This window comes from Chelon labrosus, assembly GCF_963514085.1.
Source record: "Chelon labrosus genome assembly, chromosome: 19".
NCBI classification, from domain to species: domain Eukaryota; kingdom Metazoa; phylum Chordata; class Actinopteri; order Mugiliformes; family Mugilidae; genus Chelon; species Chelon labrosus.
In genome coordinates this window covers 18,317,676-18,344,710 of record NC_140352.1, presented here as the reverse complement: position 1 = coordinate 18,344,710, position 27,035 = coordinate 18,317,676, and the positions used below count along the sequence as shown (strand labels likewise).

The 27,035-nt window shown below is 42.9% G+C and overlaps 1 protein-coding gene across 3 annotated transcripts in view; it reads left to right on the top strand.

Annotated features, from left to right (window-relative positions):
• Window positions 1-27,035, top strand: part of trrap (transformation/transcription domain-associated protein) — a 75,356-nt gene that overhangs the window by 24,580 nt on the left and 23,741 nt on the right. For all 3 annotated transcript variants that reach the window (XM_084568058.1, XM_084568056.1, XM_084568057.1), the window contains 22 exons: window positions 2,098-2,226; window positions 3,249-3,515; window positions 4,109-4,315; window positions 6,869-7,027; window positions 7,330-7,467; window positions 8,302-8,412; window positions 9,186-9,332; window positions 11,395-11,608; window positions 11,841-11,969; window positions 12,770-12,919; window positions 15,021-15,217; window positions 15,678-15,799; window positions 17,103-17,316; window positions 17,473-17,652; window positions 17,926-18,072; window positions 18,377-18,496; window positions 19,994-20,281; window positions 20,586-20,723; window positions 21,285-21,397; window positions 21,895-22,030; window positions 23,940-24,131; window positions 26,514-26,709. In XM_084568058.1, coding sequence (XP_084424184.1) covers window positions 2,098-2,226; window positions 3,249-3,515; window positions 4,109-4,315; window positions 6,869-7,027; window positions 7,330-7,467; window positions 8,302-8,412; window positions 9,186-9,332; window positions 11,395-11,608; window positions 11,841-11,969; window positions 12,770-12,919; window positions 15,021-15,217; window positions 15,678-15,799; window positions 17,103-17,316; window positions 17,473-17,652; window positions 17,926-18,072; window positions 18,377-18,496; window positions 19,994-20,281; window positions 20,586-20,723; window positions 21,285-21,397; window positions 21,895-22,030; window positions 23,940-24,131; window positions 26,514-26,709 — 3,694 coding nt within the window. The remainder of the gene's footprint in view (window positions 1-2,097; window positions 2,227-3,248; window positions 3,516-4,108; window positions 4,316-6,868; window positions 7,028-7,329; window positions 7,468-8,301; window positions 8,413-9,185; window positions 9,333-11,394; window positions 11,609-11,840; window positions 11,970-12,769; window positions 12,920-15,020; window positions 15,218-15,677; window positions 15,800-17,102; window positions 17,317-17,472; window positions 17,653-17,925; window positions 18,073-18,376; window positions 18,497-19,993; window positions 20,282-20,585; window positions 20,724-21,284; window positions 21,398-21,894; window positions 22,031-23,939; window positions 24,132-26,513; window positions 26,710-27,035) is intronic.

The window sequence follows — 27,035 nt, the reverse complement described above, 5'->3', positions numbered from 1 at the left end:
AGACAGCAGCAATGAATCATCTGTGGTAGCACAGACTGACCCCATGTTGCTTCTTTTGTTTTATCCAAACAGTTCTTACAGAAAACCACTTCTTTTTTTTTTTTTTTTTGTTGCTCTTCTGTTCTGTAGCTCTTGACTCTGCGCCGAATGGATCTCAAGCAGACAAGCAAACAAACAAATGTATGAAATTTATGAAGCACAGCATCTGTTTTACATTCTGCTGCTTCTCTTTTTGTTCCCATCATGGCAAACTGTCAGAGTTTTCTACAACATCAGAATATGTCTGTGCACTGTGCTACTATCACATTCTCCACAGAGGTTGAAATCAAGCTGAATTGCTAAGTTTAAAGAACAAAAGCATGTTTTTATGCACGCCTTCTGACATATGTATGTAAACAACAACGAAGTAGATTGAGATGATGTGCAGCTAAATTTGTGGCAAAGATATTTCCAAATCATACACCAGTCAGCCTGCTGGTCAAGTGAATAACACTGGCACCTGTCAGCGAGTGAGATACTTTAGTTGGCAAGTGAACATTTTGTTCCCAAAGTTGATGTGTTAGAGGCAGCAAAAATGGAAAAGTGGAAGGATTTGACTTTGAGGGATAAATTTTGATGACTAGACACCTTTTCTGGGAAACTCATGTCACCACATGCTTTGTCTGCAACAATGTTCAGGAGGTGGTACGTGTCAAAGTAACATCCCCACATATGCCAGGACCCAGGTTTCACGTCGGATTATTACATTGTAATGAAATGATCTTCTTCACCGGTTGGTTGGTATATCGCAGTGGCTGGCCGCGCATTTTCCACCAGGGCCTTCAATGCCCTCCAACCTTATTCAAAACACATCTTAATACGATTGTTGTGATGCCACTGCTATAGAGACCATCAACAACATATGGATACGCAATAAAACAGGACATTGCGTTGTAGACGGGTGTCTCATATAGCAAGATGAATGCCATTACTAAAGCTACTATAATGCATTCTTCCCTCAGCTTTTACACACACACACACACACACACACACATACATACATATATTATTTGTGAATGGAAAATGAATTAAGAAGATTCAGACCCCTTCAGAACGAGATCTAGGCTACTTGCCCAGCAGTACGTATGTACGCATGAAGTAACACACAGATGATGCGCTCCTGCAGGAGCACATCATCAATATTGTTACAAAAACACCCCGGTGTCTTACAGTGATTGATGTCAGAGATGCTATGGATTAATAGGAACAGATGAGACCGAAAAACAGAGTGGTGCACGTTGTGTTTTCTTTGTGTCTTCATTTGAGAATGTGTGTGTTTTTTGCATGTATGTGAATAATGTGGTAATGGTGGAGTTGGAGCATATGCTACCACAGCTCATTCTCCAGTGAGCAATGCCCTGTCCTCCCCAGTGATGGATTGAATCTGGGTGTTCATTAATAGATAGCAGCTTTTTTTAATAAGTGCAGTCGTTAGCTGTATTGTGTTTTCGTTATTCTGCATTTTATTAGCTAATCAAGCTTCTTTCAAACCCCTGCAGGTTCAAACATGTTAGTAAATTGCATTTAAGTGTTTCTGCTGTGATAATATAGATTTTCGCTTTAATTGCTTAAGGATGATAAAGAATATGTGACGGTTCTTTAGTGTTGCCTCAGCATTGAAATGGTTTTCCTTCTGCTCTTAAATGTCACGTCATTTATTACCATTATTTTGGGTCACGTCTGACACTGCTGTGCCTCAAGAGTGTCTTTGTGCAGTGACTTATTTTTCTCTTTCTAATGAATCAAAGGTTTTTTCCCCCTGTTATTATCAATCTGAAAAGGGTCCCGTTGATTTAAGAATAGATTTTAGATTACCGTTTCATCACTTAATTATGTGCCATGGAGAGCTGAGAGTGTGCAGGTTTTTTTCTCTCTGTAGCTTTTGAAAGACCACACCAAGTGATTTCACTGATTAGTTTCTCCTTTCCTGAAGGTGTGCATAAGTGAAATCGGCCGTCATAATCTTTACAAAACCAAGTGAAGGTTGTAAATTTGCCTGTGGACAAATGTTTTGGGCTTTTTTGTCACTAATGTTAACGTGCTTTTCTTGGTTTATAGGTACTGCAGCACATCTTAAATCCAGCCTTCTTACACAGCTTTGAGAAGGGAGAAGGTGAGCAGCTGCTTGGGCCGCCCAACCCTGAAGGGGACAATCCTGAAAGCATTACCAGCGTCTTCATCACTAAGGTACACACGCACACACATGCCAGCTTTCTTTTTTGTCTTCTCAACAGCATTTTTCTCCACATTCAGTCAGTTGACCACCCCATCCTGTTTATTACACAACAGTTTTATGCTTCTATCTGTCTCCCTGATTTCATTACCTGCTACATTTCTTCTCATTATGTCGTATCAGGCCTCTCTACTCTGTCATCTTTAAATGCATCCCACTTAGTCCGGTTCTTCTTCCTCTCTCATGGCCTCCACGTATTACTTGATCACTTAATTGCTGTCATTTTATCTTCCTCTTCTTCCTTGTTTATCTCTCTTCCCCCTCGCCATTCCCACCGACCCCTCTCTGCGCCACGTTTCATTCATCAGGCCAGACTATAATTCCTGGTGTAAATGTCACAGTGTGACCGTGCTAAAGGTCAGCATGTTTGTTTGTGCTGTGGCAGATCTCATCACTGACTAACAGCAGTCCTAATGGCTGCTAATGGCTCCTCTACGGTCTGGTTAAAACTCATTTCCTCCCTTACCTCCCTCTCTCTACATGATGTCCCCTCTTCTGTACCCCCTCTCCAGGGAATTCAGATGGTGATTGGTATTTTGGTCAGGGAGAGGTTTTCATTATGTGTAAAAGTAAATTATGTTGAGTGCGGTGTCATTCAGATGCAATGAACATTAGTCAGATCCGTATTATACTTCTGCAATTCAGACAGTAAATTCAGTATAATGTGTTCCTCTTTCTTATTTATGTACATAAGTGCATTAATTATTTAAGACTTCTGCGCTTCTGTCTGAATTGTTAAGAATTACAGTAGCATTAAACAGGTCTCTGGCATTTCTGCACAAAATATGTGTATTTGATGTAAACATAAAATATCTCACCAACTGGCAAAGCAGTTGATTCATTGTTAATGATCCGCAACCCTGTCAAGTCTCTGCAGATATACTGTTTTTACTCTGCTATATGCAGCAAAAGTCGTATCAGTTTCTGCTTCACTCATCAACTTTTTAACCTCACATTGTTCCTTTCCCCCTCCAAGGTTCTGGACCCGGAGAAGCAGGCTGACCTGCTGGACTCGTTGAGAATCTGCCTGCTGCAGTTCTCCACCCTGCTAGTGGAGCATGCGCCCCACCACATTCACGACAACAACAAGTCACGCAACAGCAAGCTGCGCCGCCTCATGACCTTCGCTTGGCCGTGCCTGCTGCCCAAAGCCTGCGTGGACCCTGCCTGTAAATACAGCGGCCACTTGCTTCTGGCCCACATCATTGCAAAGTTCGCAATTCACAAGAAGATTGTCCTGCAGGTGAGAGGTCGAAATCAGTGGAGTGGGGGTTAAATGGAACATGGTGATAAAGGCGGAGAATATGGGGAAACTAGACGGTACCTTGGAGTTGTAAAGCAGGAAAATCTATTTTGGGTGACAGTGGTGCTGACAGTAACAATTCCATTAATTTCTGGTTTGGCATTAAATCCGTTTTGTGATTATACCAAATTATGACCGTTTTTAACTTGGTTATAGAATACACAAGCACTTGTATGCGTGCTTGAATGTATTTTTGGAGAAGTTAACCACAACTCAACCACACCCATTGAATTTTGGCCAAAAATATCCAGTCATTGAGCTTTAATTTAGCCACCTGAGCTAAACACAGAAACTAAAGATTAAATCAGTACAGTCTAGTTTGATGGACTGGACCCAGTTCACACCACTATATGCGAGCTGATGATGTAGGGTGGGTGTTTTATGAGAGAGAAATACAATGGTCTTTTATATGCTCTCTGAATTCCAGTGTAATATGAATGTGTAGCAAAGGAAGCAGCATTCCAGGTGGTTATAAAAAGGAAAGAGGCAAAAGTATGTTGCTAAATTAGAAGCGGTATGTGTGCTTTGTACAGGTCTTCCACAGCCTGTTGAAGGCCCACACAATGGAGGCAAGGGCCATTGTTCGCCAGGCCATGGCCATCCTGACCCCAGCCGTGCCCGCCCGCATGGAGGATGGCCACCAGATGTTGACCCACTGGACTCGCAAAATCATCGTGGAGGAGGGGCACACTGTACCGCAGCTCGTTCACATACTTCATCTCATCGTGCAGCACTTCAGGGTGAGTGCGTTTAAAAAAAAAAAAAAACACGAAAAATAACTCGAGCCAACAGAGTGCTTCATCCTGTCTGATCGAGATTACTCATGTATTGAGTCCCAGGAAATCCATCTGGGCTGGGTGGGGCAGACAGAACAGTCAAACATATCTGATTTCTGTCCCCGTGACTTAGAATAATCATGACAGAGCTGTCTGAACACTTTAGGGTAATTTACGTTGTGTGCTGTTCATCCCGGTTTAGATCATTCAAAGTAATATGATGACGGATATCAGCATCTTATACTTTACGCTTTATGATACTTTGAGCTGCCCCCGCAGTAAGCAAGGAAGCGTACACAGCCATTTGTTGCTGCTGCCAGCTCACTGCAGAGAACCATGTGGGGAGAAAAACAGCCGAGGAGCTAATTTTACTGATTATCTGAGTGCCCTGAATTACATGCCACCTCTTAACAAGTCCTAATGGGAAAGGAGCATCCTCATTAAAAGTTAGATTATCTTATATGACCTAATTAATGTTTGTGACGTTGGTTAATTTCAGTTTTATATTGGCTATAGCTGCCACATTTTGCTGCCTGTATCTGCTTTAATGCTTTTAAGACATCATTCTGTGAGACTTTGAGGTGAGCCACCGCGCGTCTCATCTGTGGACACTGGCCTTTATGTTCGCCTTGCTCCTTTAAAATTGAAACACGCGTTCTACCCTCTCACTTCTTCAAGCTGATGTTCACCGCCTCGACAGTCAGAGAGCAACAGTCTTTTAGCAGAAGACTGACATTTTCCTCAGCTCCCCTCTCTATCTCACTGACAGGCTGCTCTCATTGGGCCAGATGACTAATCTAATGTAATCACATCAGCATAATTACACTGGGGAGGAGATAATGACAGACAGATGAGAGACTTTGTGCGTGCGTGTGTTTGATAAAGAAATAGAGAGATTGTGTGCGTGTTTGTCTGTGTGCACACGTGATGGACAGGGCTAAGCCAGTCTGTCATTAAGGGGCTGTGAAGTCCTGCTCTATCGACTATAATTACCCTCAAAATGAGAAGCTTTAATATTCTCTGACACTGACAAAAGCCCTCAGATAGACATCTCATCTCCCGTCCCTTTTGTCTGCTTGTGCGTTTCAGAGTCTCAGTTCGGTTTTCGGAAGCTAAGTGACTCTTGAGTGTGACACTTGAGTGTGTGAATGCTCAGGGCTAAGTGCGTGTCATCATGTCCTTGAGACGAAGTGAGAATACGATGTCAGTTTGCCTATTCTGACTCAAAGTCTCGGAGTGATTGAGCGGCCAATTTATCTTTGCATGTGTTATCACCCCAAAATCTTAAGCCGGGTATTAGCGGTATAGCGTACGTAAATGTGCTTGCCCTGTCACTTTTTATTTTCGCCCGACATGCAGGCTGACCGAATTTCTTGCATCGATTGTGATAGTGATCAGCTCATGGGGCTTTCAGTCGACTGAATTCAGACTTTTAGGCACTTCTTGGAAGTGGATGTCTTGGAGAATCCTAATGGCAAGGATGGAGCAGATATGATATGATGGTCGCTAAGGAAATAGTAGCCAGTCTTTGGGAAGACTCAACATATAAAGGGAATATTCACCACTTTTTATGTAGATACCCAGTCACGGTTGATGGCAGTTGTAGTGATTTCCCGAGTGTGCAGCTATACCTACACTCTCTGAGTTGCCCTGCTCCAACAGCCTTAAATGCAGTACCTACATGTACCAGGATGCACTGCGCCCAGCTTGTGGTGGTGGCCTTTCAAACTCACTTTGCTAGTTGGCTCTGTGTGTAAAAAGTAAAGGTCACCTCAGGAAAAACATACATTGAATACCACATCTGGGTAACAAGCAGCCCAGCCCTGGAGTCCAAGAGACAGAAACTTGACATAATGTCTTGTGAGAACCAATGATGTCACAGAGAACACAAACAAGTTGTTTTTTCCGTTGTTGTGTCCTTCATTTAAATAAATAGTGTGAAGGCTGAAAGTAGGCTAGTAATGTGCTTAGATATCTGAGGTAATGTGAAATGTTCACGTTAGAGCAGAGTGCTTGGGGTTGCAGGTATGCAAGCGGGATGAATGAGGTTTTTTGTCGGAGGAATGTGTTTTTGATGGCCCTGCGAACTGAGAGTGTTTCCAATTTATGCAAAACAAGCTTTTTTTTCTTTTCTTTTTTTAAACGACACTAATCCTGCACTTCCCGCTCTTATTCCACTCGTCCATTATTGCGTTCTGAAACAGGTTCAAGCGGAGGTTCAAGTTGTGACACAGCCAGATACAAGTACAGGATGTGAAAAGCCCTCAGTGACATTTTATATTGAGGTTTAAGCTCTGTACACACCACTTTGTCATCTGCTGATCCTTACTGCCTGTCTGTACTCACTTTCGTCTGCTTCTTTTAAACCCTATCAAATATGTAAGCTTTTGTGAACTGCGTGTTCAATATCTACAAATATCTTATAGAATCACTGCTTTCTTGGAAGTAATGTGCTTTCTTCGAAATGATTTACATTATCATATTTTATAAAGTTTTAATGATCATCTTGTTTTCTAGGTGTACTACCCAGTCCGCCACCACCTGGTGCAGCACATGATCAGCGCAATGCAGCGCCTGGGCTTCACCCCCAGTGTAACTATTGAGCAAAGGAAACTGGCCGTAGACCTGGCTGAGGTGGTCATCAAGTGGGAGTTGCAGCGGATCAAAGACCAGCAGGTGAACACAGGTTTTACTGACTTGAATTGAGTTCAACCAAACCAGTATGGGTCTACTAAAAGCAATGTACTGCCGAGAAATGCATTCATATTTAATTTCACTGCAAACTGAAGTTGCTTATTATTTTGAAAGACAAAGCTTTGCATTATGGTGATGAAAACATTTTCTTATTCACATTCTTACATACTAATTTCTATAGCTACTAAGCTATAGAAAGATTTTAAGAGGCTATTAAGAAACAGTAACAAGATATAATCATGCTATGTTGTGATTGTAATCATTTTATAACTTTGGTGCATCAGCCCGAGTCTGAGGCTGAAGTAGGGCCTGGTGGAGAAGGGACCAGCGGGGGAGCTGTGAAAAGAGGGCTGTCTCTGGACGCTGCTGGGGCTGGACAGGATGTCAAGAGATTCCGTACAGCAGCCGGTGCTACCTCCACGGTGAGCTCAATCAGCAATCAGTCAGATGCCACTAGAATGCGACTGTGACTGATGGGCCCTCATGCCCAGACGGTTGCATCGTCTTGCCTTAAACATCCTTGTTGGATGTCCTTGCGTTGCACGCTTCTCGGGATGATTGCAGAACAGTCTAAAAGATAGAAACCGCCATTTTTACCAGCCATTTATTTGATGTGTCTGAGAAAAAAAACATGCACCCGGAGATGACAGCGGGGTTGTTGTTGCCTTAATACAGCTTGCCTTACGGGAGTATTGAAACTGCACATGTAGTTCATCTCATGTCGCTCTGTTGTCTCTCATTTTTACGGTGAGATGCCTATGGTCAATCTTTGATACATGTAACTTTCACTTGTAATCTGTCTTCCAAATATTATTATTATAACTTTAAATATCTTTGTATCTGTTTCTATGCGATGAAGCTAAGAAAAGTTTTACATTTTGTAGATGCAGGCTTAATTATGCTGTTGTTTCCATAAAAATGTTATAGCAGCGTTTGCTCCTCTTTTTGCAGATGAAATGTTAATTGCTGAGAAAGTTACCGTTGTAATAATCACCAAATGTTATATGCAGATTGATTTTTATGTATATATATATTTATTTTTTTTATGCTACAAGAAGTGCAGACAAACCCCTTGTGACAAACTTGGTGCAGGGACTTTGATATTTCTAACTAAGGACCATGTGCAGCATTTGCAGTGCTGCGGAGAGTTTTATCATTTTTTGTTGTTGTTGTTTCCTTGCCACTTTATGGACTCCTATTTCCTTAAACAAAAAAGTTCTTTGACTTGTTTATAATCACAATGGATATGTTTTTAGGTGTTCGGTCGCAGCCAGTCCATGCCAGGCACAGAGACCATGCTCACCAAGCCTGTCGAGAAACAACACACAGACACTGTGGTCAACTTTCTCATCAGGATCGCATGCCAGGTAAGACCTCCACCCAGTTTCCTGCACGCGCACATCCATTTTTCATCCATCCTAATTCTACCATCCGTAGCGCCTGCCAGGTAGGGCACCTACCTCTAAACACTCATTTGAGCGAGGGTAGGACACTCTAAATCCACACATGCAGTCCTTTTATGTGTGCCCTCACACAGCTGTCCCTTGCTCTAGTGGCGGTGATGTCCTTGGTCACAAGCCTGAAATAGACTGTTGAGATTTCACTCACCTTGACTTTTTCTACTTTCTTTTTGGGCCAAGCTTCATTCTCACTGTTCACCCAACCATCTCTGTTGAATATAACCTTCTGTGAAACCGCTGGGAATCACTCACTGCTCATAGAAACGGTCTATAGAAACATAATCCTTCCCTTGTATTCCGCTTGATAACAGTGTATTGTGATACCAAATTGATCCCTGTAGAAGAATTTTATGTTTCCAGCGGCCCAAAAGATTTACTTTCAGCCATGGGACACCTCACCTCATAGGGATTCATTATCTTGGTCAAGGATGCTACTCCACGGTGGATGCTTGTCACTATGCAGGGTTGCACATGGGCTCCTGATTGAAGGATGCTCTCCTTCGTGGTGGTGCCACTTTTGAACTCGAGCTGCCTGAATGAAATTACAATATATGGTGACAGTCCTAGCCCCTTCTTGCCCTGTGTGATTTCTTACCTCTTCGGGACACCATACCAAAGATGAAGACCACTGTCATTGATAATGGTAATGATACCAGTTTTCCTCCCCCTCTCTTGTCCAGGTGAATGACAGCACCAATGTAGCTGGGTCTCCGGGGGAGTTGCTGTCCCGCCGCTGCGTTAGCCTGATGAAGACCGCCCTCAGGCCTGACATGTGGCCTCGTGCTGAGCTCAAGCTACAGTGGTTTGACAAGCTGCTAATGACAGTGGTAAGATGGCATGTGCCTTCAGAAAGTGTCGTCATGTATCTTATTAGACTGCGGTTATGCGTGGTATATTCTTCTATAACTCCGTGTTTCTGCACTTTATTTAACCAAAGATCACTTCTCTGTCAATGTTCAGTCCTATAATAGCTTTTACTTGGATTCTATATTGGTCAATAGCCTGGTGTAGCAAGCAGTTAGGATTTCTTTATGAGGCAAAAAAAAAAAAACATATCTTTGTGCGCAACATACATAGTTCTACAACTAATTTAGAGCCATTTTATTGTAAACAAATTAACCACGGCGCTCAGATGACGTCCATGACTACATCGCACTCTTCCGTCCATCATGGCACAAAGCCCACCCAAATTATTTGATTGGTCTGGCAGTTCTTTGCCAGTGTTTAATCAATTCCTCAATGGAGTTACTACAGACCAACATTCCCCCACAGGCGAGGAAATTTCTGACTGCCTCCCAGGCTACACTGATCAATAATAACCTCCTGACATAGCCTTCATTACTGTGAAGACAAGCCAAATATTGCTGTTTGGTGCTAAACTGAGAAAAACAGTAGCGGATAGAAGTGTATGTCATCACCAGTGTTTCAGGCAAACCAATTTAAAATAAAATTCAGAATATTTTGTTTTTCTGTTGTTACAGCTCCATGTAGTCGGCTGCAAGCAGTAAAGAAATAACTAATGCCTTCCGAGAGAAGTTTCTCAGCCTCCGCATAAGCTCTGTCTTAGTGTTTGCTCTAACACCTCAGAGTCCTTTGTCTGTTATCAGTAGTACATGGAGTGAGGCGCCAGCTGCCATAATGACAAAATAATGACAGTGGTGAGATAACTAGAGTCTATCCGGGCTGGCCTGTGCCTTCTCATTCAACCCCCCAACCTCTCTTCATCCTAAACTCCTCATCCTTGCTTTCTGTATCGCCTCACGGTGCCTCTCTGCATCTCTACTCCTCGCCTTTCCCTTTGTCTCTTACCACTTCCTCCACTCATCTCTTCTATGCTACTCAGCCTCTTATCGCAGCCTCTCTTCTCTCTCGCTCACTCTTTCTCTCTTTATCCATTTCTCTCTCCTTCTCCACTACTCTCTCGGGTCTGATGTAGCGTCAGTGTTCAGACAAGGTTATCAACATGCACTGGCAATTGTCACGTACTTCCCTTGTTCTCTTTTGGGGATCACTGCATTGGTCGCGTCTTTCTCTTTGCAAACGCGCGCACACACACACAAAACCAATCAGCCATCCCAGATCCCATGGGAATGGTCTGACAAACGTGGGTTTTGTAGGTCTTATGCAGATGCACATACACAAGCCTTTCCCCTCGGGAGCATGCTCTACCTGCCCAGCCGTCTTACTCAGACTAATGAACAATGTTCTAAATCGGATTACCTTTTATCATCTCATTGTACTAGCACGGCAGTGATTAAAAGTCAGGGGGAGTGGCACGAGAGGGCAGATGAGGACCGTAAGGGTGGACGCACACAGTTGCATGCACATGCATGCTCTATCTGCATGGCTCCAGAGACAAGTTCCCATTCTGTTAATACAGTGCCAAATCAATACTACCCTAACATCTACTAGGAGCCTTATCACAAGAGTCACCTTGTTCATTAGCCAAGATTAGGCCCATGGATCTGTCACAGATTACCCTCTTGGCCCTGCCATTGTAAACCTTGATTGCAATTTAGACAAAATTAGGACACGACGCTGGCCATTGATCTTTGGTTTAGCAGCCATCACAATTCCTTGTTTTTTTGTGTGTGTGAGAAATACCTCTGTGTGTAGAATACTGATTTCTGAGTTGTCTAGAATTTGTATTGAATAAAAACTGGATTGGTCAATGCATCTGCAAGAGGATTTTGCACTATTGTCAGTCTTGCCTTTTTTAGGACTGTACACAAACGATATCTTGATATTTTGCTAAATTACATTTATTAATAAAAAATATTAGGTGCTAAATATTTTCTGTTTCAGTAAGAATACAATTTATGCATAATCCATGTGTTCTTTTACTCAGCTGACATACTGGTTGCACTGCTCTCCCCTTTTGTGTCTCAGGAGCAGCCGGCACAAGCTAACATCTCCAACATCTGCACTGGGCTGGAAATTCTCTGCTTCCTCCTGACGGTGCTGCAGTCCTCGGCTATCCTGGCCCACTTCAAGCCTCTCCAGCGTGGCATCGCTGCATGCATGACCTGCGGCAATACCAAAGTCCTGAGGGCTGTCCACTCCCTCCTTTCTCGCCTCATGAGTAACTTCCCCACTGAGCCTAGTAAGTTGGTTCATTTCTAAGTGGAACGTAAATGAGCTTCAGTCACTGACTCCGGAAAGCATTATATGTCTGTTTCCTATCTAAGAAATTTGCTCGTCCCCGCTATGTTCATTAATGTAGTGCCAGAGTATTCGGACCATTGCATGTTGCTAACATTTGTATGTTTATATGTCATTAAAGTAGGCATTAGATTTTTGGGTGGACGTTGAAGTTGAATGCTTGTTTTCTTTAGGTACATCAACTGTGGCATCCAAGTATGAGGAACTGGAGTGTCTTTATGCTGCTGTGGGCAAGGTCATCTATGAGGGCCTTACCAACTATGAAAAAGCCACAAGCAACACTAACCCCACACAGCTCTTTGGTAAGGACACGTCTACACACACACGCACACACACACTTTCTGTTACTCTCAGTTTGTTGCTTATAAACCCTGCCATTTAACAAAAAAATCCTCCTTCTCTTTTCCCTGCAAGACCAAGTGGCCTCCCAGTCACTTTTTGCAATTAAGCTAGTGAGTAGGTTGTTAAAATGCAAGCCGATGGGCCCTGCTGCTCAGGCTAACATCTGGTCTGTTTAAATGGAGGCCACAGTCCAGCGGCTTGGGAAAGATTGTCTTGGGAAGGATTGCTGCTTTCGACCACCCTCCCTGTACAAACATTACTTTTATCCACCCAGATGTCAGAGAGTACTTTCTTTTCGGATGTGCTGTAGCTTTCCAAACATAGGGTGCGGAGGGTGACAAGTGGCTGTTGGAGAGCAGTCTGAAGGCAGCGCTTCTTGATATGGTTTTCCAAATTTACACTTTTGGTCAATAAAAAGCTTCTGGTGTCCTGCTGTTGCAGTGAGGTAGCGCTGATGTGATGCATCCGTTTGGCTAGGGGGGTGACATTTTAACATTTGTCTCCCCTCCAGGGAGCAGCAACAAAGAGGGACATTACTCATTCTTATTCCTGCCTCTGTAACAGTCAAAAAAAGTCCTGCAGCATTACAAACACTTTGTCATGCTGCGTGAATGAACAATAGCCGACTTCAGGTGTATCTGTCTGTTACCTTACCCCGGAGTGGTTACGGTTCTTATCAGATTATTGTTTTTGTTTAGTTTTTTCAATTTTTTCTCCCCTCCTCCTCCTCCTCCTCCCATCCCCTTCATTTGTCTTACAGGAACACTGATGATCTTGAAGTCAGCCTGCAGTTACAATGCCAGCTACATTGACCGCCTCATCTCAGTGTTCATGCGCTCGCTACAGAAGATGGTGCGGGAACACCTGAGCCCCCAGCAGGCCAACCCAGGGGTCACTGAAACCAGCACAGGTATGTATATATGGACATGAATTCAATGGAAATAGGAGCCAGTCACTAGCCTGGGTGTTCCCATACTGCTTTGCGCGCGATTTCATTCTCGCTGCAAAAGCAGTCTGGAAACCATCGCCCATATTTTCTCCTGAGATAGGGAACCAATCACAGAACGGGGGGGGGGGGGGGGGGGGGCAGCAAGACGATGACGACGTCTATGCGCGACACCGAAGCTTGTAGTGTGTTAATCCAACATGGCAGCGGACCTAACGTTACCGTTCGATGCAGCCTTAGACAGTGTTTTAAGTAGCTTAGAACGCAAGTTTATTTTAAAAAAAAGAGCAACGTTTGGCGTTGAAAGACTTCGTTGCCAAGAAGGATGTGTTTGCTCTGCTACCAACAGGCTTTGGCTATGAATCGCGCGCAAGGCAGCATGGGAATTACCCGCATTTGATAGACATTCGTAGCGCCCAATAAACGGCTCTAGGCATTTGTAAAACCACGCCTCAAATACGAGAAAATAAACACGTAGTTTCCAGACCAGCATCTCATTGAGATGTGCAGTCGCGTCAGCCAGGCTAGCCAGTCACAGCAATAACAAATACATTTTACATTATATGGTAACATAATGAAAAATCACATGCAAACACACAAGGACAATCTTATGAGGGAATGAAGGAGAGCTCTGGTCTGCTACCTTTACAAAACATAAACCATAACAAACCATAAAATTGTTATTTTAATTCAAGTATTTTTAAATTTTTCACACTATTATTTGTAGAAATCTTGAAAAATCTCAATTAACAGCCTCTAAAATACAGACGACTTTTGTGAACGTGTCATTCCACTACCAATAAATGTTCTTATTAAACATGACAAAAACACTTGAGCCAAATAGAAAAGCTCTGGATTAAGTTAGTCTTAATTGGCTAAGACAGCTTAAACAATATTGTTAATGATTAGAGCAGCAATTATTGGCTTCTTGACAGTCTGCCCATACACAAAACCTGGTGCCAATCTTGGCTCGCAGTCTCCCTTTCTCTGCCTGTGTGATTGAAAATGTAACTCAGATCTTGAGCTCACCTCACACCTGAGTCAGAGAAGCACCAGACTGCGCACCAGACATCAACTCCTGTTTTAGTTGAACTTACTCCGCTGTCCTGCTGTTGCACCTGGCTGACATTATCAGGAAGGTTAGTGTTCCTAAGCAGCCCTTATCCAACAAGGGGTTGACTGTATGCGAGGTCACGCACACTTACACGGAGGCCTTCCTCAGAGCTCAGATATCCCATGTATCTCAGGAGTACCTGGCTCTATACAAAGACTGTATCAAAAGTTCTATATCAATGGCCCCAGCTGTGTTCTCAGCACCTGCTGTGGTCAGGGGAGATCTGCTCTAAGATAGTTTGGTTTCACAGGGAATGTTCCTCAGCTCTGGTTCCCAGTCTCTGTTGTGTGTAACTCCCTCTCTGTATAAAGTAAACAGATGGTCTCCTTGTGCTGCTTTACTATGGCTTTAAAAGGATATTCACTGCTTGATGCAGAAACGCATCACCACCTTTCTTGTATTTTTATCACTGCTTTTAAAGTGGTCTGGCAAGTTAAAGCAATGTTGTTAAAGTACTTTATGTTTTTTAGCTTGGTCATAATTATAACATGTAACGTTACCTTTCTTCTCTGAGCTCAACTTCGCCAGGGGTTATAGAAGTCCGACAGTACATAATTCCTGTTGTTACTCCTGAGGCGGGAAGTAATGGCTTTAAGGTGCTATCAGTACTTTAAATGCGCCCCTTAATTACTATATTGAAAAACACAGACATTAACCTTCCACTGTGAGCAGTTAGAGGGACTAAAACCAAACTATCTGACCAGTGAGGCCTTTGCCTCTAAAGATTATCAATGTTTCAGTAATCCAATAAGATAAACTCAAGTAGTTCCATCCTGATTATAGTGAAACTTTTACATTTGTGGCTGCTGCAGACATGGCAAAAGATGATGAGATTATATATAAAAAATAATCGTCTACTAACCTCAATATTACATGTTCTGCTGTTGTGATTATGTTTTTTGGGGTGTTATTTGGCTTAGGCCTGCTTCTAATTGTTGTCTGATCTCGTAGTGACCAGTGAGCTGGTAATGCTGAGCCTTGACCTGGTGAAGACTCGGTTGTCCGTCATGAGCATGGAAATGAGGAAGAACTTCATCCAGGTCATCCTTACCTCCCTGATTGAGAAGTCGCCTGACCCTAAAATCCTTCGCGCCGTCGTCAAGATTGTGGAAGAGTGGGTGAAAAACAATTCTCTGGCTGCTAACCAGGTATGCGAGGCTTTTGTCGAGTAAAACAGTTCAGACGGCTCAGCACTAAACCGGTATTAAGTTATACAAAAATCTTGTGTACAAACAAATGCCTGATTCAGCAGATTAAAAAATAATTTCTTTGATTAAAACATCTGTGAATTGAGAACTGGATCAGCAAAGAAATGTGTGAAACCTTTGGACAAACAACAAGCAAAGCACATTTTCTAAATCCAGTCAGGTTAACATTAACATAAAACAGATGTAAGAGTATTTGGTCTTCAGTTTCTTTTAAGCTGTAGAAGGAAGACAGACAGTGCACAGCTAAACTAGACAGAAAGGTATAGCTACAAGAATAAAACTGAATAGATTATTTGTGTCTTTTTATTTTCTCCTCTTTTCCTGTCTCTTTAATTTTCACACCTTCACCTTCATAACTCCTGTACGCCTCCTTCCTGACCGACATCCCTTTTCATTTCAGATGCCGAACCTGCGTGAGAAGTCCATTTTGCTGGTGAAGATGATGACCTACATAGAGAAGCGCTTCCCCGATGAACTTGAGTTAAACGCCCAGTTCCTGGACCTCGTTAATTACGTCTACAGGTAATTACCACCATTCATCACATGGCCAAATGGCCGTGCCACTGACGCCATGATGCCTTGCATCCATCTTAACGGGAGGGAGGGATGAAGGTCGGGAGGTCGAGGTAGGGAAAGGCACAGAAGGTTGGGTCAGGGAGCTTCAGCAGTTTACTGTTCATCAAAAGATTAAAGTAAATATATGGGAAGATGGATTGTTAAGACAACGCAAATGATCAGAATCTGTCGGTGGTAAACAGGAAATCAGGAGCAAAAGAGGTGGAAAATGAGGGTGGCAATAAAACAAGGGGTCAGAGAGACAGAAGGTGGTAATGGAGATAGATAATGTGCCAGGGTCTTTCACAGGGCTACAGTACTATCAGGACTCAGCCAGCTCATGACAGGACACCCAGCAGGTAGGGTCAGAGGGGAGAGACTGTCTGTGAGCCTACTATTCATCAAACCATGGACCTCGTTGTCTTTCCATCTGACGCACATACACTTTTAGTCATCCCAGTGTACCTTGTATCACCCCCGCCCCATCGGCTCTTCGTGTCAAAAGATTCAAAAACAATGAGCGAAGCCATGATGGACGGAGAGTTACGATAATGGAGCGATAAAGCAGCTGTGCCAGAGCAGAGAGTGATCAGAAGAATGCACAAACGCGGGCAGTGTGCAGCTGTGGCAGCCTTGTCTTTGTTGTCCTCTTTATCCCCCCCTCCATCTCTCTTTCTGTCATGTGACTCATTCGCACAAAGCTCATTCAAGGTGGCGGGATGACATTTGTTATTTAACACCTGTTACAATAGCGTTAGCATCAAAGATGTGGAATTTTGCCCAGCGTTCAGTGTTAACCGCTCTCTGCTCAAGGCATGACACGGCTGTTTAAACATGCTTGCGTTTGAATGTTGCTGTGAGCTGTGAGATTCTTACCTGCATGCCATATTTTTAAATAATCCTTTAATCCCAAGCAAGATTGTTTTTTGTATTGTAATCTGCTAATTAGTATTAAGTGTGATTAGTCACACAAATACCAGAATAAATTGGGTTGTCAGTTATTTTCATATTTCATATCATATCATATATTTATATATTACTCTTTTTAAAAATCATGTAGTTGCTTCAATTGTGTAGGTAAAATCTGATTGGCGTGTTACAAGACTCATATTCTGATAAGAACAGCGCTACGCCAAGCTGAAAAATCCATGTCCCCTGAAACAATTTACTGATCTGAGTAAAAATGACAGTTTCCTGACTTCATGAAAGTTAAATGGGTGAGCATCTATGCCAAGTTAAACCAATTAACTTGTGATTTTCTCCAATTCAGGGATGAGAGCCTTTCAGGAAGTGACATCACATCCAAGTTGGAGCCAGCCTTCCTGTCGGGGCTTCGCTGCACTCAGCCGCAGATCAGAGCCAAGTTCTTTGAGGTGTTTGATGCCTCCATGAAGCGACGCGTCTATGAGAGGCTACTCTACATCTGCTGTTCTCAGAACTGGGAGGCCATGGGCAGCCACTTCTGGATCAAGCAGTGCATAGAGGTAAACAGCACTGAACTTTCAATGTGCTTTTTAAGCTTTTGACACTCACAACAGGGCTTGTTTAGTTCCAGCTAACGTCTTGTCGTGCCTGTTACCCGTCACTTACTGTCAGCGATCCTCTGTTCAGTGTTTCGCACCTGTTTGTGTCTTTGATAGTTGTTGCTGGCAGTGTGCGAACGAAACACCATCATCGGCACCAGCTGCCAGGGATCCATGCTGCCGTCCATCACCAACGTCATCAACCTGGCTGACAGCCATGATCGCGCCGCCTTTGCCATGGCAACTCACGTCAAGCAGGAGCCGCGGGAGAGAGAAAACAGCGAGACCAAAGAAGAGGTGGGATGCACGCACATACACACATGTGGCCCACAGAGTGTGTGTCACATAAATTAGCACATTATCCCATTAAGAGTGTGTTTCTGTCGATCTGAGAAAAAATAACACCTGACTTCTTGGCTTATATATTTTTATTTAAGACTTGACTCTGCTCTTAACACTCACTCGTTACCAAGAAGCTGTTGTTTGTTAATGTCATAATATGTCTGATGTAAAGACTAAATGTGAAAGCGTCACCGAAAGCTGTTTTCATTCTCTTATACTCCCTGACAGGATGTGGAGATTGACATAGAGCTGGCACCAGGTGACCAGACGGCCATTCCCAAAACTAAGGAGCAGGCTGAACGGGACACAGGCAACCAGCTGCACATGCTTACCAACCGCCATGACAAGTTCCTCGACTCATTACGGGAGGTCAAGGTAAGCTTGATCCCTCTGGTCCTTCAGTTTCAGGGGCTGGATGAAACTGACAAGTGACAGACACATTAATTAATTACAATGTCTTATTTGTTGGATATGTTAAATGTATAAAAGTATTAGGACCCTGTGCCCTCTTTATTCCTATTCAGATTTGGCATATTCTGATGCAGTTAAACCACCCTGTCAGAGGGTAAATCCTTGATTTGAAGGGATTGAGGAGTACATTTGAGTCATGAAGACAAAGAATAACTGTCTTTCAGAGTTTGCAGCCAGTAGCTGTAATTTGTCCTCTATTCCTTGTCAGACGGGGGCACTTCTGAACGCTCTGGTGCAGCTCTGTCACATCTCCACACCGCTGGCTGAACGGACATGGGTTCAGCTTTTCCCTCGTCTCTGGAAGATCCTTTCTGACAGGCAGCAGCATGTGAGTATAATTTACTGGCATCTATCTTGTTTCTCTCAGAGAAGCAGCGCAAATATAGTTGATGTCATCAGATTTTCAAATATTGTCAATATTCAACAGGAGAAAAAATAAATAAAATCACGCTCCCTTGTCACTTGCCTGAACATATTTTAGCATTGACGAAAACAAAATGCCCGTTCGAGTTTGCAGCAAAATATCTGATGTGACTCTTTCCACTACATCTTAAAATGAATTTTAAGTTTTATTTTCTTGCAAAATCCGAAATGACAGTTAAGCACACATTTCTTTGTACTTTCCATACCCAGTGTTTTTGATGTGCGTGTGTAATGTTGAGTTCACACAAGCTGTATACGACTACACAACATCTGTGTATCTCAACAGTGACATCAGAAAGGAGACGGTATCTCTGACCTTGGCCATCTCATTACTGTCTCAAAACGTGAAATTCTGCTTAATGAGGACGGATTTATTTATGCTAAATATGGAAAAAAAAAAAAGAGAGGAAAGCTGTAATGAGTTTAACAAACCAGAATGCATATGGAGTATCTTGTCCGAAAGCCTTGATTTAAAATGACTGAACTCTTAAACGTCTAAAAGATGCAGGCACTGGGACTATTCAGTATATATATATATATTTTTTTCTTCATATGACATTAATTCAAAAAACTGTCACATGGGTTTATTCTGATGGCCGTTTTAGTCCTGAATTCGGTACCACCATTATGTCAATTTATGGTGAAAATAGAGTGATTACTGCAGCTCAGGCCCCATATCTCTGGGTTGACTGTTACATAGAAATGATAGAAAATCTTATTCTCCTTAGGAAGGAATTTGATGACATTTTGGCGTTCACCACCACCAGTCTAATTAAAGTGACCATCAAGGCATAAATTACTCCATGCTGTCAACGGGCAGAGAAAATTATATTCATTACCAATACATCAGTGTATGTCAGTCATGATTTTCAGAGCGCGAACCCTGTGATCACGCTCAAAGTCTATTCTGTCCAGATGTGGGTGTTCGGAGAGGCTCTGATTGCATAGAGTGGCCAGGAGTGGTTCAAACTAGCAGATAATGCATTTTTCACATATTTAGCATCACCTTAAAGTGCATTCGTTTAAAATTAGAAAACAACAGAAAGTGGTTAAATTTACTATTGCAAAATGTTCCACTTTTGGAAAATGATGCATATATAAAATCACAGCACATGTCGCTGATCTCTGTTGGAATTAAATAATCCTTAATTAACTTGTTGATGATGTTTCGCGTGGTCTGGATACACAAGAAGGCAGCATACGATTTGTCATTTGTCCCTTCTCAGTCCTCCAACTTGTTATCCTCCACCTCTCTTTTCCTGTTTCTTAACAGCTTTCTCTTACTGGAAAATGGCATCATGTTGCATCCCGTATGTGCAACGGAATGCCTTTATCAATATGCCATATCAGTGTACTGCAGCTAAAGTTAAGATGAGTACTTGATCATCTCTTTCCTCTCCAGGCTTTGTCTGGCGAAATGAGTCCTTTCCTGTGCAGCGGCAGCCACCAGGCCCAGAGGGACTGCCAACCCAGTGCCCTAAACTGCTTTGTGGAAGCGATGTCCCAGTGTGTTCCTCCTATTCCCATCCGCCCCTGCGTGCTGAAGTACTTGGGCAAGACACACAACCTCTGGCTCCGCTCCACTCTCATGCTGGAGCAGCAGGCCTTTGAAAAGGGTCTCAGCCTGCACAGTAAACCCAAGCAGAGCACGGAGTTCTACGAACAAGAGAGCATCACGCCACCTCAACAGGTAATGTGATTTTGATTTAAACGGGATAGTTTCCGATAATATTTAATAACTTTGCAATCTCCACATAAACCTTGACTTTATCAGGAAACAAAAACAAGATAGTTGACTTTGTACCATAACTCTCTCAATATGTTTTATGGTTATCTTCTCAGAACTGTTACTATCCTTTTTATTTATCATTTTGACGCAGCCTGATGTTAAAAGTTGTCTCTTATCCTGTTTCAACCAGACTCTTTAGCAAATCTTGTCACGTTAAATGTACAGTTTGTTCACTGCATTTGTCCTACCTCCTATTTTAATATAGGAGATTTTAGACTCCCTGGCAGAGCTCTACTCTCTGCTCCAAGAGGAGGACATGTGGGCAGGCTTGTGGCAGAAGAGGTGTAAGTTCCCTGAGACAGCTACAGCGATTGCCTACGAGCAGCATGGCTTCTTTGAACAGGTGAGAGAAATCTTGACGTACTCCCACTGACTGCTTTAAAATTCAATTTTTTATACATCCAGTTACTTAGGAGTGCTGAACATTGATAGTTGATAGAAAGTCCAACAATTTACACATTTGTAACCCATAATAACATAACAAACATAGCCTTGCCTTCCTTTGTAAAAATAAAAAATTATTTTATGTTATAAAAAAAGAAGAACGTGCACAGGATACAGTTTGCATCTGGTCTTTAAGTCTATTTTGAATGTGCTCCAATAGGTTATGTTGAGATTCTTGCACATCGTCATGATAGATTTTTCTGATCGGCTGCTATAGAGGTGGCCGATCAAATTATTTATGTGGAATATTGGGCGATTGATTGGAGCGCCCTTACTTCGTACATACCCATTCATCACAGTTTAATGCAACAGTCCTGCCGTGAAGCCCCCCAATTTTATTGTCATTTTGGAGGATGTAGTACTTTATTACATTTGTTAAGAAGATGTGCCTGATAGTTTGCTATACTAACACGTTATCATCCCGAGCGTGTTCTGAAAAATTAACAACACATCTGTTCAGGCTCAGGAAAGCTACGAGAAAGCAATGGAGAAGGCTAGAAAAGAGCACGAGAGAAGCAACGTCTCCCCTGCCATTTTCCCTGAGTACCAGCTCTGGGAGGACCACTGGATACGGTAAGATTTCTACAACTCCATTATTTACTATACACACTGTACTGTGTACCATTTATTGGACATTTAATTTCGTTACTCACACTTCAGAAACAAACAGAATTTCTGTACATACTGCTTTTAAATCTGTTCATCCTATTCTACACATTATGGACTTTACTGTCCTGCAAAAAAAAGTGACATGATCACCAGATCATAGATACATAGAGTATGATATTTGGTGTATTTTACCATGCAAATCATAAGATTCAAATGAAACACTCACCATATGGATGAGACAAACACAAAGGCAACCATGCAGATATATGAAGCATGGAATTTGTTTTTAGAAGTCACAATGTTAAACACTAAATGTTTCATTCAGATAAAGCTACCCGCTGAGATAGCTCCAAAACATAATGCACCGTAAAATGGCCCAATAAAAAATATTTTATTTATCGCTAAAAATCTTGTTTAGAGCATAAACTGTTTAAAGATTAAACGTGTCCTTTCATCTCCAGCTGCTCTAAGGAGTTGAACCAGTGGGAACCGTTGACTGAATATGGCCAATCTAAAGGCCACTCAAACCCGTACCTTGTGCTCGAGTGTGCGTGGAGGGTTTCCAATTGGGCAGCAATGAAAGAGGCTCTTTCGCAGGTGAGGAGTGGGCAATCAATATGTAAAAATGATGTATGTGTATTTCTCCCAAAGGTTGCAGTAACCCCACTTATGCAGTTTGACAGAAAATAGAAACTAGAACCACACGCTCTCACTTACACAGTCACAGACACCGTGGAGCCCGCACTTGAACCCAGCGAACCAGAGAGGTCCGACTGAACTTTTTTCATTTTGTTCCTGGTTTCCGGTACGGTGCTATATATTAAGCCCAGGCCTCATGTTAGTGTGAAGTATGGTAACTTGATATTAATGCTGTCCGGCCCCTCCATAACCCCACACCCTCTGGGAGAATGAGAGAGATGGCCGTAAAGCTGTGCAAATTCAGTTCAGCCGCTTGTTCCGTGAATTTATTGGCCTCATGTTTCCTAAAACAAAGCGTAGATGGGTGGCGAGCGTGTGATAGTACCTGACATATAACAAATACTCCTGCTTTGCTCTTTCAAGGAGACTTGGGACCAATCCATTGACTCGCTCTGTCCTAAGGTGACATCTAATTAAATTGTCTGGATGGCAACACCAACTTCTCTATATCCCTCCCTCCTTCCTTCCTTCCTTCCTTCCTTCGTTCCTTACTTACCCAGTTTCTCTTCTTCACTCTGTCCCCTTTCTGGTACTACTACTCTCTCTACTTTCACCTCCACCTCCATCTTATCATCCCTCGCTCCACAGCTCTGGCTATAACGGCTAATATTTACGACAGCTGCGTGCGTGAATAATTACCCCAGCATCTGCTGCAGGGTGATTTGTTTTATGGTGGAGGAGAGGAGCAAGACTTCCAGTTGCCTGCCTGCCCACTGCTCACCAGCTCAGAGGCAAAGTACAAATGTCCCTGCTTTCAATTAAAGCTGGCTCTTGATAAGGGCGACCCTGTCTCCAGGATATTCATCAAGCGTCACCCCTGATAAGTGCACTTTGGCCGATCACTCTAATTTTCCGCAGCATCGGGAGAGCTTACACAAACACACACCTCTTCTCTTGCTCTTTTCGCTCTTCTTTTTAGCCTTCTCTCATTTAGCGTTTCTCACACCCACTTATTAGACACAAACCAGCAAACCCCAGGTGTGACGTAGGAGGCTCCCCGTGGCTGTTATTTGTTTAGCATTAATGCACTCAGCGTTTTAATCAATAGCAGGGCCTTTTCCATTACTCCGCCTCCGTGTCAGACTCGTCAGGTTTATTAGTCATTAGTACAGAAGTCCTGCTGAAGCTACTCAGACAATGAATCGGAAACAGTATTGTTGTGTATTTGTCTAAGTACTAAATTATGCAAGGAAAATGTCATAGGCCCTTTCCCCTCGGATGTTTTCATTTAATTAAAATGGCCACACTCACAGCGCCGGGTAGAGTGTGTGCTGTTCTGCTCGACAACATGGTAACAAACGCACACACAGGAAAACAAAATGCCACATACAGTACACTAACTGTGCCACCTTATGCAGAATAAGGCGCATCAACTTCACCAAAACTCAAACTGTTTTCTAGCGTGAACATAAACGAAGTTATGATTTTTTTAACTAGCAGATGTCAAAACAACAAAAAGACTGATAGAAAATGCAGATAATATTAATGAATTTCAGGTGAACAAAGTAGAAAACCTCCCATTACTAACAGCAGCAGCAGCGTTCCTGTGAATGATGCTGATATGTACGTGGCAGCAACGCTAGCCCCAAGTCTGCTGCTGGTGTGAGACTGCCAATGACGAGCTCACCTTTAGATTGCTGTCATTCTCAAGTCTGCGGTAATGTGACGGCAGTATAATGTTCTTTGAAAATGTTCATATTTGCTTATTTATTATCCTTTAATCATATGCATAACTAAAAGTCATATTTAAAGTTGCTCAGATGATAAATTTGTGTTTAAATATCGAGCTGTTCTTCTTCATTTCCAGGTGGAGCTGAGCTGCCCCAAGGAGATGGCGTGGAAGGTGAACATGCACCGCGGCTACCTGGCCATCTGCAACCCAGAGGACCAGCAGCTCAACTTCATAGAGCGGCTGGTGGAGATGGCCTCTAGCCTGGCCATTCGCGAGTGGAGGAGGCTGCCTCACATCGTTTCCCACGTGCACACGCCCCTGCTGCAGGTCAGTGTACGAAGCGCACGCTGAAAGGCCGCCTTTAAAGCGACGCGGTAGGCAGGATGCCAGGATGCCAGGATGCCAGGAACAGTAGTGACGGGAAGGAAGTCTGTCGTGATAAGCACTTGAAGAGATGCATGCCAAGGGATCATCAGTAGCCCTGAGACACCGCGATGTAGGGCGAGAGAGAGAGAGAATGGGGAAGAAAGAGAGTTAGTTTAGAATGGCTGTAATTACTTCCCTGCCATCAGATACTATTTGATTAAATACCTGCAGCGGAATTACATTTACATGATGAATGGGATGGTCTGAATGAAGGTTAGAAATGGGCCATCAGCTGATATTAACAGATAATTGTGAAAAATATTGTACTGCCTAATTTATTTTGTTTTGCGAGGGAGGGGGAGGGGTTAAGTCTTCAGCGCTGCTCTGATTCACTACATTTATCTTTTCAACACGGGCATTTGAATTGTGTGACCATATTCTTTCGGCTGTGTGCGTGCCTGCGTGTGCTTGCATATGTGCAGTCCAATTATTTACCCCAGCCATGGGAAAACAAGCTATTTATTCCTCTGCCCAGCCAAGCGACCTGTTGTAAATCTCCATTCCAAACTCTATATCTCAAATTCACGACTCCGCGAGCCTCGGAGACTGCGAAGCCCAGACTGCAAATACAGCCGGGGTTCAAATACCATTTGAATCAAGTTATCATCAAATCCCAGCTCTCAGCAGTGACTGACGATCAATGGATTATCACCCACGCTATCGATTATGAGGGCTGGCATTAATATTGACTGATGAGTAGTTATAATGGCATGATTGATTATCTGTTCTCAAAGCTGCTTTGGGCCAATCAATGGGGCTTCTTTTTACGGAATGAGATAGAAGCCCTCGTTTTCACGCTTTCCCATCTTTTTGTTGGGTTTTTTTTTTTTGGTTGCATGAGAGCAGATTAGCTATTGAAGTAATGTAAGAAGACATAAAGACTCTCACACAAAGATACTGCTGCTCTGTATTTCCAACACATGAATAATGCGTTTTTGTTCCTTCATGCCGTTTCTTTGACTAAGTATTCAGTCAGTCACCATCTTGGCAGTGCCTGATTCCTCTTAACATCTGGCATATTTAATTTATTTTAAATAGTCGAAGAGGTGATACAGGAATGGAGCTGAGGTTGGAGGGTGATGCCTTGGCAGACAGCTAGCAACCTCTATGTACTCCCACTTCTCACTCAAAGTGGCCACACTCTTTTGCATCATAACCTTTAGCCATGATATAATTTAAACTGGCGAGTTATGTGAAAATGAACTACTGTCTGTACAGTAAATGGTTGATATTGGCTATAGAGCTTTTTGCAAGGAAACATGTTTATTTGGGCTGTAAAGAAGGTCACTTTAACATTGAGGTCTATGGGCATTGACTCGCTTTTGGAGATGGCCTCATCTGGCCATTCGAGGAACTGCAGTCTGTGCACTTCCCCGCCACCTTCATTTTTCGGGCCTGGAGGTTACCGCTTGGTTTTAAGAAAACAACTTAGTGGAAACTTAGAGTTTCAGCATCGCCTCCTTCTTATCAATGCGTATCGTGTCAATACAGTAACAGGCCTCTTTTTCTTTCCATTTCACTTGCTGCGTTTTACATTATCTTTTATGTCTTTTTACTCTCCATGCTCACACTGTGTTTTTCCATTAACACAACAGTCTCACACTCTCTCCCCCTTGCCAACACCCTTGTTCTCATTCATTCCGTCTATCTCCGGTTTCCCGTCTCCCGTACCATCTTTCTACCTCTTAATGAAACCCTGATCTCCAAACACCCCATATCCATGTTCTAACAATGTATCAGCTATCTTTCTTAGTCTTGTTCGTTTCATTCCGTTTATTTAAATATTTAGATATGTTCTGCTTTATTGTCTTGTACGCTGAAAAGTGGAGGAAACACTAAATGAGGCAGAAATTACTCCTTTTAATTGCTCGCTGTAATTAAAAAAGAATACTTAAAATTGCCTGTGAAATCTCCCTAAATGAAGGAGGAGATTTCATAAGAGCTGATGGACGGCAGATGGACACTGTGTGCATAATGCATTATAAACAGGAAATCTGGACAGCAGCTTACATTTGTTTAGATGTGTAGACAAAATATTAACAAGATTAAGTTCATCTGTTGTAGTGCCTGGGCCAAGTCTTTGACGCAATCTTACCTTTCAGCAAAACATTAGTGGTTATAAACATGAGAATCTTGCCGTTTGTCTTCTGCTTTAGTTGGGCTTTGTCGCCAGCCCAATAAAAGTTTTAACTTTTCAATTACTGATGGTAAATATAATCATGAATCCTATATGTAAGTTACAGAAAACACGATCGCTAATTTTTAAATCTGATGTCTCCCCAGGCGGCACAGCAGATCATTGAGCTCCAAGAAGCAGCACAAATTAATACGGGCCTTCAGCCAGCCAACCTGGGCCGCAACACCAGCCTCCATGACATGAAGACAGTGGTGAAAACCTGGAGGAATCGACTGCCTATTGTTTCTGATGACCTGTCCCACTGGAGCAGCATATTCATGTGGCGCCAACACCACTACCAAGGTATGACATGCGCTCCGACAGTCCTGCCTCTAAATTCGACGTTCATTGGAGACACACTCTCAGATTGCTGCTTTGGTATCCACCAGTTCCTGGAAGGGGTTTTCTTTAAAAGGCCAAGATGTGCAGAACCCCTCAGGGTCCCTGTACATTTCAAAATGTCAACCCACTAAAGCACTCTTTCTCACACTGCAGGACATAACCCACACACACTCTGACACACTCGCATGTTTACTTTGCTCGGTGCTCTGCTCTCTCCTGCAGTGACTTTGAGACCATTCAGAGGGGCAGCCACTGCAAAATGTGATGTCTCAAGCAACTTGAGCTCC